The 12405-nt window shown below is 45.8% G+C and overlaps 1 protein-coding gene across 2 annotated transcripts in view; it reads right to left on the bottom strand.

Moving 5' to 3' along the window:
• Positions 1-12405, bottom strand: part of STK26 (serine/threonine kinase 26) — an 81029-nt gene that overhangs the window by 46256 nt on the left and 22368 nt on the right. The window contains exons 1-2 of one of the 2 annotated variants that reach the window (XM_054039047.1): positions 7597-7884; positions 7422-7507 (exon numbers count right to left, since the gene is read on the bottom strand). In XM_054039047.1, coding sequence (XP_053895022.1) covers positions 7422-7463 — 42 coding nt within the window. In that variant the 5' untranslated portion in view covers positions 7464-7507; positions 7597-7884. Of the gene's footprint in view, positions 1-7421; positions 7508-7596; positions 7885-12405 lie in introns of those variants that run through there. The other variant, XM_054039048.1, reaches the window with a different exon arrangement.

The raw sequence follows: 12405 nt of genomic DNA, 5'->3' as shown, positions 1-12405 counted from the left end.
TAAAAGAAGATGGATGGAAACAAGGGGAAGCCAGCCTTGCTGCCTTCTCCAAAGGTTGCTACTTCACAAGATGAAGAACTACCAGAAGATGCCAAAGGAGCCACCAGAAAGAGGAATGTTTATGGCATAAGGCAGGGGTCGGCAACGTTCGGCACGCGGCTCGCCAGGGTAAGCACCCTAGCGGGCCGGGCCAGTTTATTTACCTGCTGATGCGGCAGGTTCGGCCAATCGCGGCCCCCTCTCGCCGCGGCCAGCACATCCCTCGGCCCACGGCCTGGTGAGCCACGTGCCGAACGTTGCCAACCCCTGGCATAAGGAAACCAGGCAGCATGTGGCGGGTGGCAAGACCAGACAACAGGGATACGCAAGGAAAGAAAGACAGGAACCAAGTGGTAGAAAGAATGAAGGAGACTACTTTCCTAATATTGCTTTTGCACACAGGCAATTGCTGTACTTGCCAAACAAGGATGTATGATCACCGACATTGTCTGCATGATTGAGATTAGAAAGAGAAGTGGCCCACAAGACAGTCTATTAAGATGTGATTCTAGAATATGTAAAAGTTTATGAGCCCCTGGTCCACTCTAAGGCATCTCTGTTCTTACTTCCAATTATTTGCTTTATTGGTGTTTACTTTTAGATGTAACACACCCATATGCCAAGTAGTGAGAACACCGTAAATTACTAAAATTATAAAAAGATACACCTTTAATGTGTTTTCCACCAAAAGTTAAATTGGGAGGTAGATAATTAAGCATCATCTAATACTACATAGGATAAGAATGTCAATCAGCCCAAATATTCTCCAGTACACTTGAGACAGAGGTGGAGATCTCAAATTCAGTCATAACTAATTCACAAAATATCCTCACCTCCACATAATCCTCCTACTACTTGTACCCAATAGTCAGAATATCCCAACACATTTCCACCAGTGCTGAATGTTAGATGAATTCAGATCACACACAAATTAGAAGCAGGAAAGGAAAAGTTCACCAACCACTCCTCCAACTCAAAGATGTTATTTCTCAACTGATTTTCCATTGGTGGAGAAAGGGGGAGCCATAAAGACTAGCAAAAATTGTATTTTCCACACAGGGTTTAAGGACTGCTTTTGGAAAGCACAAATGATTCATCAGGAACTTTAAAGGCAATTTTCCTGTTAATTCTTAAGTGTCTAACTGTCCATTCTTGAGCTGCTATTTGGTTATCCATCTATACACTTAGAAAATAATCAAAGATGGAAAGACCAACTTCAAATGATTTTCATAGTAAAATATTAAGGGCTCTCTAAGACTCATCTCAGGCTTCACACATCTGAAATGAAAGGTATAGCAGGGATATTAAAGCCTTTGCTCATCTGTATTTGATGTGGCCCTTCCAAATACACGTCTGGCCAGCTAAATCAAAGACCTGCAGTGGGAGATGAGCCATCCTACTAAGCATCCCACCACAACATCCCTCTTCCAACTACAGCAATACCCCTACCTCACCCCCAAACTGTTAGTGCAAGACAGCTCCCACAACCTATACTTAGAAGCACTATACTTCAGGGGCCTCTGTGGAATAGGATTTCACAGAGAGACACTAAATTATTCTAGCAGTAGGAAGCTATTTTAAACTCTTCTTTCCACTAAAAAAAACCCACAGAGCATGGAAATTTAAAATTAGGGTTAGGTTACAAAACAAATTCCAAACACACATTGGAAGCCATGGAAAACCCTGGTTCAAATCAATGACAACCTTAACCGTGCTCCTGTAGCTCCATTAATCTGTCACTTTCTGTTCTAATCTTAAATTTGTAGAACATACTATTTATATAATCTGCAGGTAGAATGTTAAAAATCTGAACCTCCAAGCATTGGTATTGCACACACATTTCCAACACTAAGCATGATGCTTCATCACCATGCTAGCCTTTACTCTTCTAATCTATGTGCTATAATTTTATGAGTTTGGCTTATAAATCTGAATACACAGATAACTAACAAAGCTCTGTCTGTCCATATGGAACCTACAGAAGAGGATGTATTTAGCAGGCTATTTGTACTTGGCAATCCCTGATTACACATGTTTTTTCATGAACTGAATATAAGCTGTACAAAATATTGGAGTCTATGCACCCATGCGAAGTATTTTTGTAGCTACTCATGAGATAAACCTGTGTAATTAATACAATTGTCTCAGAATATCCTATTGCTGTCAGGGTGGTAATGTATGGGCAGAGTTAGGATTACTTTAGCGACCTGTGTGTGGACTTTCTATAGTTTCCAACATTTGGATTTTTTTTTTTTTTTTTTTTTTTTAATAAAAAACAAGCATTTTAAGGGCTTCTTCCTAAGAAGAAAAGAAATCTCTGTGCAACCTCAACACTAGGTTAACAAAATTTCTGTCTGGGAATTAGCATACAAGCAATATAATAGATTATCACATTGTTTTTGTTCATGGAATGTTATTTTGCTTTTATGCATAATTAAATAACGGACAGAAAGGGAAAAGTATTATCATAATACAGCTGAAAACGTTATAGCTACAGCAGATTCCCTACCATAAATTCTGTTTCCAACTCCTACACTACAACAAAAACAAAAAAATCCTTTCCACATTACATGGTAGTTGATGGTTTGAGATTACAGACAAACTTTCCCACAGTGCTAATTTTAACACAACTTTTGGATCTTGTTCCACCAAACTCGGATCTGTTTACACTTTCTTAAATCAAACCTCATGCATTTATTTTAACACTGACCAGAAGGAGGTAATGCTTTAATAATTACTCAGGTGACCTTCATTAAATACTAATTCAAATTTTAAAAAAATGGATGAAAACCATTCCTATCTCCTAATCATTTAATGACTTCTTTCATAGTTTCTTTAACAGTCACAGAACAGTAAAATGTGCAAAGGGGAATACCATGCAGAATAATTTTACACTAAACTCAAATCTTTTATATTCTAGAAAAGCTTTTTATGTTTCGTATACTTGTCTTCATAAAAAAATAGTCTCAAGGAGAAAACATCAATTCTACTCAGATGTACTTATGAACACTTAAGGAAAATGTGCTTTAAGTCTACATGTGTACATCAAGAGGTCTAGGTTAAACTAAACACAGTAGTGGAAGGAAATGTACTATTATATAAAGTTTAATATCAGAAAACAATGCGTTAGATAATGTCAGGGTCCTTGCTGGGCTATACTACAGCCCAAGAAAGTAGAATATCAATACATTAAACATATTTTAAGATAAAGAAATGGGCAAGGAGGAGAGGAAAGTGATCAGGAACAGTCAGCATGGATTCACCATGGGCAAGTCATGCCTGACTATCCTTCTATGGTGAGATAACTGGCTCTGTGGATGAGGGGAAAGCAGTGGACATGTTATTCCCTGACTTTAGCAAAGCTTTTGATACGGTCTCCCACAGTATTCTTGCCGCCAAGTTAAAGAAGTATGGGCTGGATGAATGGACTAAAGGTGGATAGAAAGCTGGCTAGATCGTCAGGCTCAACGGGTAGTGATCAATGGCTCCATGTCTAGTTGGCAGCCGGTATCAAGCGGCGTGCCCTGAGGGTCGGTCCTGGGGCCGGGATATTTTGTTTAATAGCCTCATTAATGATCTGGAGAATGGCGTGGACTGCACCCTCAGTAAGTTTGCAGATGACACTAAACTGGGAGGAGTGGTAGATATGCTGGAGGGTAGGGATAGGATACAGAGGGACCTAGACAAATTAGAGGATTGGGCCAAAAGAAATCTCATGAGGTTCAACAAGGACAAGTGCAGAGTCCTGCACTTAGGACAGAAGAATCCTACGCACTGCTACAGACTAGGGACCGAATGGCTAGGTAGCAGTTCTGCAGAAAAGGACCTAGGGGTCACAGTGGACAAGAAGCTGGATATGAGTCAACAGTGTGCCCTTGTTGCCAAGAAGGCTAACAGCATTTTGGGCTGTATTAGTAGGGGCACTGCCAGTAGATCGAGGGACATGATCATTCCCCTCTATTCGGCATTAGTGAGGCCTCATCTGGAGTACTGTGTCCAGTTTTGGGCCCTACCACTACAAAAAGGATGTGGAAAAACTGGAAAGAATCCAGCGGAGGGCAACAAAAATGATTAGGGGGCTGGAGCACATGACTTATGAGGAGAGGCTGAGGGAACTGGGATTATTTATTTCCCAGGTGCCACAAGTACTCCTATTCTTCTTTTTTTGGTATTATTTAGTCTGCAGAAGAGAAGAATGAGGGGGGATTTGATAGCTGCTTTCAACTACCTGAAAGGGGGTTCCAAAGAGGATGGATCTAGACAAGGGGTGGGCAAACTACGGCCCGCAGGCCACATCCAGCCCACAGGACCGTCCTGCCCGGCCCCTGAGCTCCTGGCCCGGGAGGCTCACCCCCAGCCCCTCCCCTGCTGTCCCCCATCCCCCACAGCCTCAGCTCGCTCGCTCCGCCGCCAGCACAATGCTCTGGGCAGCGGGGCTGTGAGCTCCTGGGACAACACAGCTGCTGAGCCTGGCCTGACCCGGTTCTCTGTGCTGCGAGGCTGTAGCGCCACCAGCCACTGGTGCTCCAGGCAGCACGGTAAGGGGGCAGGGAGCGGGGGGGTTGGATAGAGGGCAGGGGTGTTTGGGGTGGTGGTCAGGGTGCGGGGGTGTGGATAGGGGTCGGGGTGGTCAGGGCGGAGAATAGGGGGTTGAATGGAGCAGGAATCCGGGGGGGGGGGGGGAGATAGGAGGTGGGGGCCCCTCCCCTAACCAGCCCTCCATACAATTTCCAAAACCCAATGCGGCCCTCAGGCCAAAAAGTTTGCCCGCCCTGATCTAGACTGTCTCAGTGGTACCAGATGACAGAACAAGGAGTAATGGTCTCAATTTGCAGTGGGAGAGGTTTAGGTTGGATATTAGGAAAAACTTTTTACTAGGAGGGTGGTGAAGCACTGGAATGGGTTACCTAGGGGGGTGGTGGTGGAATCGCCATCCTGAGAGGTTTTTAAGGCCCAGCTTGACAAAGCCCTGGCTGGGATGATTTAGTTGGGGATTGGTCCTACTTTGAGCAGGGGGTTGGACTAGATGACCTCCTGAGGTCCCTTCCAACCCTGATATTCTATGATTCTAATCAGATTATAGAATTTTTGGATAGAAAGTGTCCAAAATGCTTATCAAAGAAAAATTATCTGAAGAGAAGTCACACCATTGGACATAACTGAAAGAAAAGGCTCAAACTAAGACTTCTCCCTTGCTTCAAATTTTTAAAAATGTATCATCAATAATCTCCATATTATATCCATATTAAGTGTATTGGCAGGTTAAATTGTTATGGCAAAAGTATGGTTTCACAGCTGTTTGCACCATCAAAAATTGGTGAAGCAATTTCTTTGACAGGAGAAATTCAACAGGTTTTAGAAAAGCACAAAAATTGTGCAGATCTTTAGAAATAATGGTATTAACTTTATCATTACAAATGTTATCACTAGCCTGGCCTACTTTGCTGAAAGTTCATTAGCCTTCACCATTTTTGGAAAGCATACGATTATAGTGTTTGGGTAAACATTCCATAAATACTTACAAGCTGCATCTAATCACACTCAAGATATTGTTACTAGCAGTATTAAAATCTCCTTTACTCTACATAGAATTATCCAACATACATCCTAAAAGGTATTTTATTAATTTATTCCTTGATTTCACAGACATGACTGCAAAATGAAGGGAAAACTTGAAAATAGTAATTGCATTTTCCATCTTTTACGGTTCGGTGTTTTCTGTTGTAGCTGTGCCATCTATGATTCTGGCACAAAGCCTTCCAGAGTTTATGGACATACACCATCTCAGAAGAATTCTCTTACTTTTCACACACCACTCAACCAATTAAAAAAAAAACAAAAGAAACATTTAAAGTGACATTTAAACTAGATAGAGGAAAAAAGAGAAACAGATGTTACTAGAAACATTAGACAACTATTAAGATACAAATATTTTATTTATTTCTTTTACAAAAACTAAGCTTTTTACAAAAAACTAAGACATACCAATAATAGGACGTCTCAGTGGGGGGCTGAAATGGCTTGTAGTCTTGAAAACACTGTAGCATCAATATTATGGATCATCACACTCATTTGGGAAAGTTACAGGGCTCAGATTTTCAAAGGAAAATAAGGATATGTCTACACATAAACCGGTGCAGCTGTGCCCCTCTAGCGCTGCAGTGAAGATGCTATCTACACCAACACGAGGGGTTCTCCTGTCAGGGTGGGTACTCCACCTCCCTGACAGACAGTAGCTAGGTTGACAGAGCCCCTAAGAGATGTAGTTATAACAAACTAATTTCCTAGCATAGCCCAGGCTTAAGGAGTTTGATGAGCAAATCCCACTGAAATGGGCCTTTAGTGCCTAACTCCTATAGGCTCATTTGAAAATCCCACCCTAAATCAGTTTTATGACGTTAGAAAGAGGACAAACGACCGCCAGGTACACCGCTGTTCGTTGTGGGGGGAAAAGAATGGATTGTCAAACAGAGGACAAACGACCGCCAAGTACACCGCTGTTCGTTGTGGGGGGAAAAGAATGGATTGTCAAACAGAGGACAAACGACCGCCAGGTACACCGCTGTTCGTTGTGGGGGGAAAAGAATGGATTGTCAAACAGAGGACAAACGACCGCCAGGTACACCGCTGTTCGTTGTGGGGGGAAAAGAATGGATTGTCAAACACGCTGCAGCAACAACTATACAGACACCCATTTTTAAGTGGGGTTCCCAGTCTTGCCGAGCCTGAAAACTTCCAGTAGAAGGACAACTCCTAAGAGCAGGCTAGCTGCCAGCCCGGATCAAGGCCGGGCTCCACTCTCCCCATCGCTTTCAATTGAGCAGAAGGTCTCCTGGGAACCTGCAGCACAGGCCCGGGGCCAGGAGCCTGGGAAGTCCTGTCTTCCAAGGGGGCGGAGAGCTCGTGTCACACCCCCCCAGCGAGGAAGTGAATTGGGGGGTTCATCCGTTTAAAAGCACTTGGGGGCTGCGGGAGGAGAGGCGGCCGCCCCTGAACAAAGCCAAGTCCCCGTGAGCGCTGAGGGGCCGCCCCGGCCCTGCGGAGGCGGACGGCAGAGCCCCCTTGCCGCCCCTTTGGGGTCCCGGGCGGGCTAGGGAGCAGGGCACCCCCCGGCGGGCGCAGCGTCCCCGGGAGCCGGGATGGGGGGCGACACCCCCAGCTCCCTCCCGCCCAAGGACTCCCCGGCCCCGGCCCGCATCGCTCCCCCCGCGGCCTCGCCAGACACGCGCAGGCCGCAGCCTACGCCCGGATCGAGCTGCCAGCGGCCCCCCCCCCCCGCCGCGACACCGGCCCGGCCGCGCCGCTTCCGGGGAAGGGAGAAGGCCCCGCTCCCCGGCCTCCCTTTCCCGCCCGCCCGCCCGGGCCCGGCGCGCCCCGCTCACCTGCATGCCGGGCACCTGCACGGCCACCGGCGAGTGGGCCATGGCGGCGGCTCCGGCCGGGAGGGGCTGCCTGCCTGCGGCGGGGCCTGCAAGGACAAAGCCGGAGGGAGGCAGGTTAGGCCGGGCTCGGTTCGGTTCGGTTCCCCGCCCCGGCCGGGCTCGGCCCGCGGCTCACCTGGCGGGGGTCGCTGCGGGGCGCCTAGCGCCGCTCTCCCATGCCCGCGCGGCGGGGCTCTAGGCGCGGCCTGGCCGGCGGCTGCCGCCCGCTCTGCCCATGGCCCCGGCGGGGTGGGGTGGGGCGGGAAGGTCCGGTCCGGTCCGGTCCGGTCCGGCGGGGCGGGGTTGCGGCGGGGCCGGGGCTGGGCTCAGGGCGCCGCGGCGGCCAGCGCCATGTTGGGCTCGGGGAAGCTGTTGTGCTGCGGCGGCTCCGTCCTTCCGTCTGCTGGGCTCCGGCCGCGCGGGGTGGAGCCGCCGGGACACGGCCCCGCGTCACCCGCCCGCCCCCCGCCTTCGGGGCCGCCCACGGGGAGGGGAGCCGGGGAGGGGGCCTGGGGGCTCGCAGTGCCCGCCCCCCCCCGGGGAGAGGAGACCTCCCCACCCGCCTGCCGGGCCCCGGGTGGGTCCCTGGCTGGGGAGAGAGCCTGGGGCTTACCGCGCTCACCTCCTCTCCCAGTTCAGGGCCCCGGGAGCAGAGCCAGCCGGCCAATCCCTCCAGCCTTGGCCGGTCCCCAGTGCCCGTCCATGAGGCAGCAACCCCCCTAGGGCTGCTATGGATCAACTCCCGGGACACTTCTCCTCCCCACCCCCTCAGGAGACCTGCCCTGTTCAGCTGTGCCAGGGCATTTGGTCTCTTCATGAAGACGGAGTTGATCCAGGCTGTGGAGTAGATTGGGAGATCCTTCGAGGCCATCGCTCAAGCTGGGAAATTGCCTAGTAATTGGGGCCTTTTGAACAGGCTTCTCTGTATTTAACTGAACTAGGTAGATATTTCACTTGACAGCCTGGTAACATTTACAAAGGCAAGTCTTATGTTTTGATTTGTTTATCCAGTAGTCCACAGTTCTTCCATAAAAAGAAGAACAGGAGTACTTGTGGCACCTTAGAGACTAACAAATTTATTAGAGCATAAGCTTTCGTGGACTACAATAGTCCACGAAAGCTTATGCTCTAATAAATTTGTTAGTCTCTAAGGTGCCACAAGTACTCCTGTTCTTCTTTTTGCGGATACAGACTAACACGGCTGCTACTCTGAAACAGTTCTTCCATATCCTCCCTTCAGGGGGATGCCGAGTTGGCAAAGTCCTCTCTTGTCATTGGCGTCCCCCTGCTAGCCACTGCGGGTGTGCTGAAACCGGCGCTCACCTCCTTGTGGCTCGGTTTCTCTGCTTGACCGGCTGCCTCCAACATAACTAAACACCAACTTTAATTCTTCTTTTAGAACTTAACACTTGACTGAACTTCACTGTGTCCCCATTGGCAAACACCCAGATACAGCAACTTTTTTCTTTTTATAAGTGAGAGAGATAGCTCAGCGGTTTGAGCTTTGGCCTGCTAAATCCAGGGTTGTGAGTTCAGTCCTTGAGGGGGGCCACTTAGGGATCTGGGGCAAAATCAGTACTTGGTCCTGCTAGTGAAGGCAGGGGGCTGGACTCAATGACCTTTCAGGGTCCTTTCCAGCTCTATGAGATAGGCATATATTATATTATAGTTATCCCATCCCCTAAGATGTGAACCAACTCCTGAGTTTCTTCTTCCTTATCAATAATTTCCCCCTCTTGAGGCTGATTTTTCAATTGTCCAGCTCCAGTTATTTCTCTCAGCTGCCACAGAACCTTCTGACCCTACACTTTACCTCCCTCCTATGATGGGCAATTCTGCTTTGTGTCTGAAGGGAAGGAAAAATTGTACTTCAGATGACATTTCTCTGTACTTAGCACCCTGTGGTTATGTGTAGTTATAGGTGAAACCTACTATAGTGCCTCTACAATAGGTCCAAAATGCCTTTTTATCCAAAACAGCCCTGTCTCCTGCAATGTATCAGTTGCACTGAAAATTTACTCCATTGTCTGATGCCTCCATAATCCAAGTGTGCTCAGTGCCTCCTGTGATATAGAGAAGAATTGAGATTGTTTTGAATTAGGCAGTACTTTTCCTTTCTAGCTGTGGATCAAATGTTCTGTTTTTATATTTATGGGACTGTGTAGGATAAAAGCATTTGGAGTATCTAGTTGCTTCTTTGCAAAATTAACTGTATCCAGCACACTGGCCCCTAGATAGCACTCTCTCTCCTCCCCAAATATTAAAATTGGGCCCCATCATCCTTATAAAAGCCCATATGCAACTGTAGAGACAGAGGGTTAAATGCTGGCTCCACTGAAATCCATAGGAGTATAGCCATTGACTTAACTGGGGTCAGGATTATACCCATACGGAAATACCTGCATCGAGATGACAGCCTTTTCGCCTATGTAGGCCACCCTGCCTACATTAGGGCAGGGCCATCCCACTCATATGGGTAATCCTTTCCAAAGGCAGTAGACCTCCTCCATTCACCTGTGAAAACTACATGCACTTAAAGCCCCGCTTGCAAAGGAGATCCCTGAAAACTGATAGGGGTTCCATGAGTTCACAGGGCTGGTGCATTCCCAAGGCCAGGAAATGGTTTACTTCATCCAATCCAAGATGTGTAGGAACTAGGTTGGACGGTTACACACATCATACCTACCCCAAAATAGTTATTTAAAGGATGTTCCCTTATGCAGGATTCATTTGAAGGTAGTTTTTTTTAAGTGGCTCCCCCTTTTTCAACATGAAGCACTGCTGGCTACATCCAATATGCCACTGGATACAAAACATCTCTGTTTAAGTTAAGGTTGGGCTAAAACCATCTACAGCCAAGAAATTCAACATTAAGGCAGATGTTCTATCCTTAACTGACTGTGGTTTAAAATCAAACAAAACCCCACAACGATGTTAGTTAAGGATAAGACTTGTTGCTTAAATTGGAACTTTCTGACTTGTTGGTTTGTTAAAATGTTAATGTTAACATATTTATTTCCCTACCCACCAGTTTAAAAATATGTATTTTTAAAAGCCCTCTTAGTGAAAGTTATAAAATGCATGTTAGTTACCTGGGAGCCTCTAATGAGTCCAATCTCATGGGTAGATTACTTAAAGTGGGTAGTTTCTGAGAGCTTGTACTGTATGCCAAGATTCAGGAATTGTTTTGGCCGAATAATGAAACCTTTGAAAAGTGGGAGATCTTGTTAATAAAGGACCTGACCCAACCTTAACTGCAGTATGCAGCAGTTTATAGTTTATAAAATTTAAAGATGTCCATTTATCAGATTTCCGAATAGTGCAGATTCATTCTGCTCATTAATACTTAATGTTGTCTCTATTTTTATATTTCAGTGGTCCAGTCATAACTCATCATGACTGGAAAAATCCCAATATTTGTAGTAGGGGTTGAAATTTTTTCAATCTGCTAATTCATTACTACACAGCCTCCCTTCTGTTTCTCTTCTAAGTCTGATGTTCACTGCTGATTTTTCTGCACTAGTTGTCCTTCGTGTTGTTCCTCGGAGCCCTAGATGTTAGTAATCCCAGCATAATTTGGTTTTACTCTTTTCTCTCACACATTCCCTTCTGAAATTCATCCCTACATAACATCCCATGCACCCCTTTGATTCTATGATAATACCAAAATAACCCTTTTACTAAAATTTTTTTTTAAATCCACATCTGCTTATTCCCCATGTATTGAGTCCTTTGGTTCTCCCTCCACTCGTAACTAAAAATCTTGGAGAAAACCTTTTTCTCCAGCTGTATGCAAAGTAAAGATCACTACAATATTTGATGCAGGAAGAGAGGAGCTTATTGTAGCACTAAAACAGTTACATGCTCTTTGCTATATGACACTACCTGCAATGGTGCAGATGATAAACAAGGGGAAGGATGTTCCTTTTCATTTGGCACAAAATGGGGGAAAAAGTGAAGCTCTCATGTAATTTTGAACTTGCTGCCCTCCCTCCGCCATCTCCACCCCATTTATCTTTCACATGAGAGTAGCAATGCATTAGTTACGTAGTGCTCAAGAACACTGCAAACTTTCACTAGGAGCTGAGGAATATTGACAAGGAGAGTTTCGAGCATGGATATTGACTACTGAAAGAAATAAAGTATGACAAGTCTTTATACAAAGTGTACGTTCTGCATAGAAATCTGAAACAAAGAGACAGACTCCGTTATAGGAGCCTGACTGGTTTTCTATATAGGAAAAACTCAAGTAGCAAAGAATGTTCATAATGATGCACCATCTGGAGATTTTGCCACTTATCATGCCCTGAAAGCTGCAGTCTTTGCATTTCCTGTTGCCAATACGTCATTGCAGTTGATGAGTCGTACAGGGGTGCACTCTTCACATATCAAGTTGAAAAATCGGTTAAGGTTCACAAAAATAAGTTACTAGTACAGAAATTCACTAAATACTGGTAGCTGGTATGTGGTACCCAGAGTCTGAAAACAGGTATTCAGCCTGTGTTATTACAGGATACAGCATACCGCAGTACTAGCTGTAGATTCATTGGGAAAGAACCACTGGAACTTCCATGCAATGCAGATTTCAGATTCTGCAGATGTCAACCCAGAATCTCATAAACAAGGATTTCCAACTTCTTCCCGTATCTATTCCTGAATATAATATGAAATCTTTTGTAACCAGCTTCTTGAATGGAATGCAAGGAGGAGAAGGGTAACTTTGGTATGAATGATAAGAATTACTGTGGAAAATATACTATTTGGTCACATACATGGTAGATTTGTGAATCATCGTGGTGACAGGGATGTCAGGTTCTAGGTTAAAATGTAGAAGTAGAAGGTTCTAGTAGAATGTGGCAGTGAGTCAGTGACATCACATTCAGTTAAGAGACAAAGAAAAACCCAAGAGGGAATTATGACAAAACAGCTGGTTCTATAATGACTG

Source organism: Malaclemys terrapin, chromosome 9, assembly GCF_027887155.1.
Source record: "Malaclemys terrapin pileata isolate rMalTer1 chromosome 9, rMalTer1.hap1, whole genome shotgun sequence".
NCBI classification, from domain to species: domain Eukaryota; kingdom Metazoa; phylum Chordata; order Testudines; family Emydidae; genus Malaclemys; species Malaclemys terrapin.
Note: the sequence above shows the minus strand (reverse complement) of the source record. Positions and strands in the feature narration are given on the sequence as shown.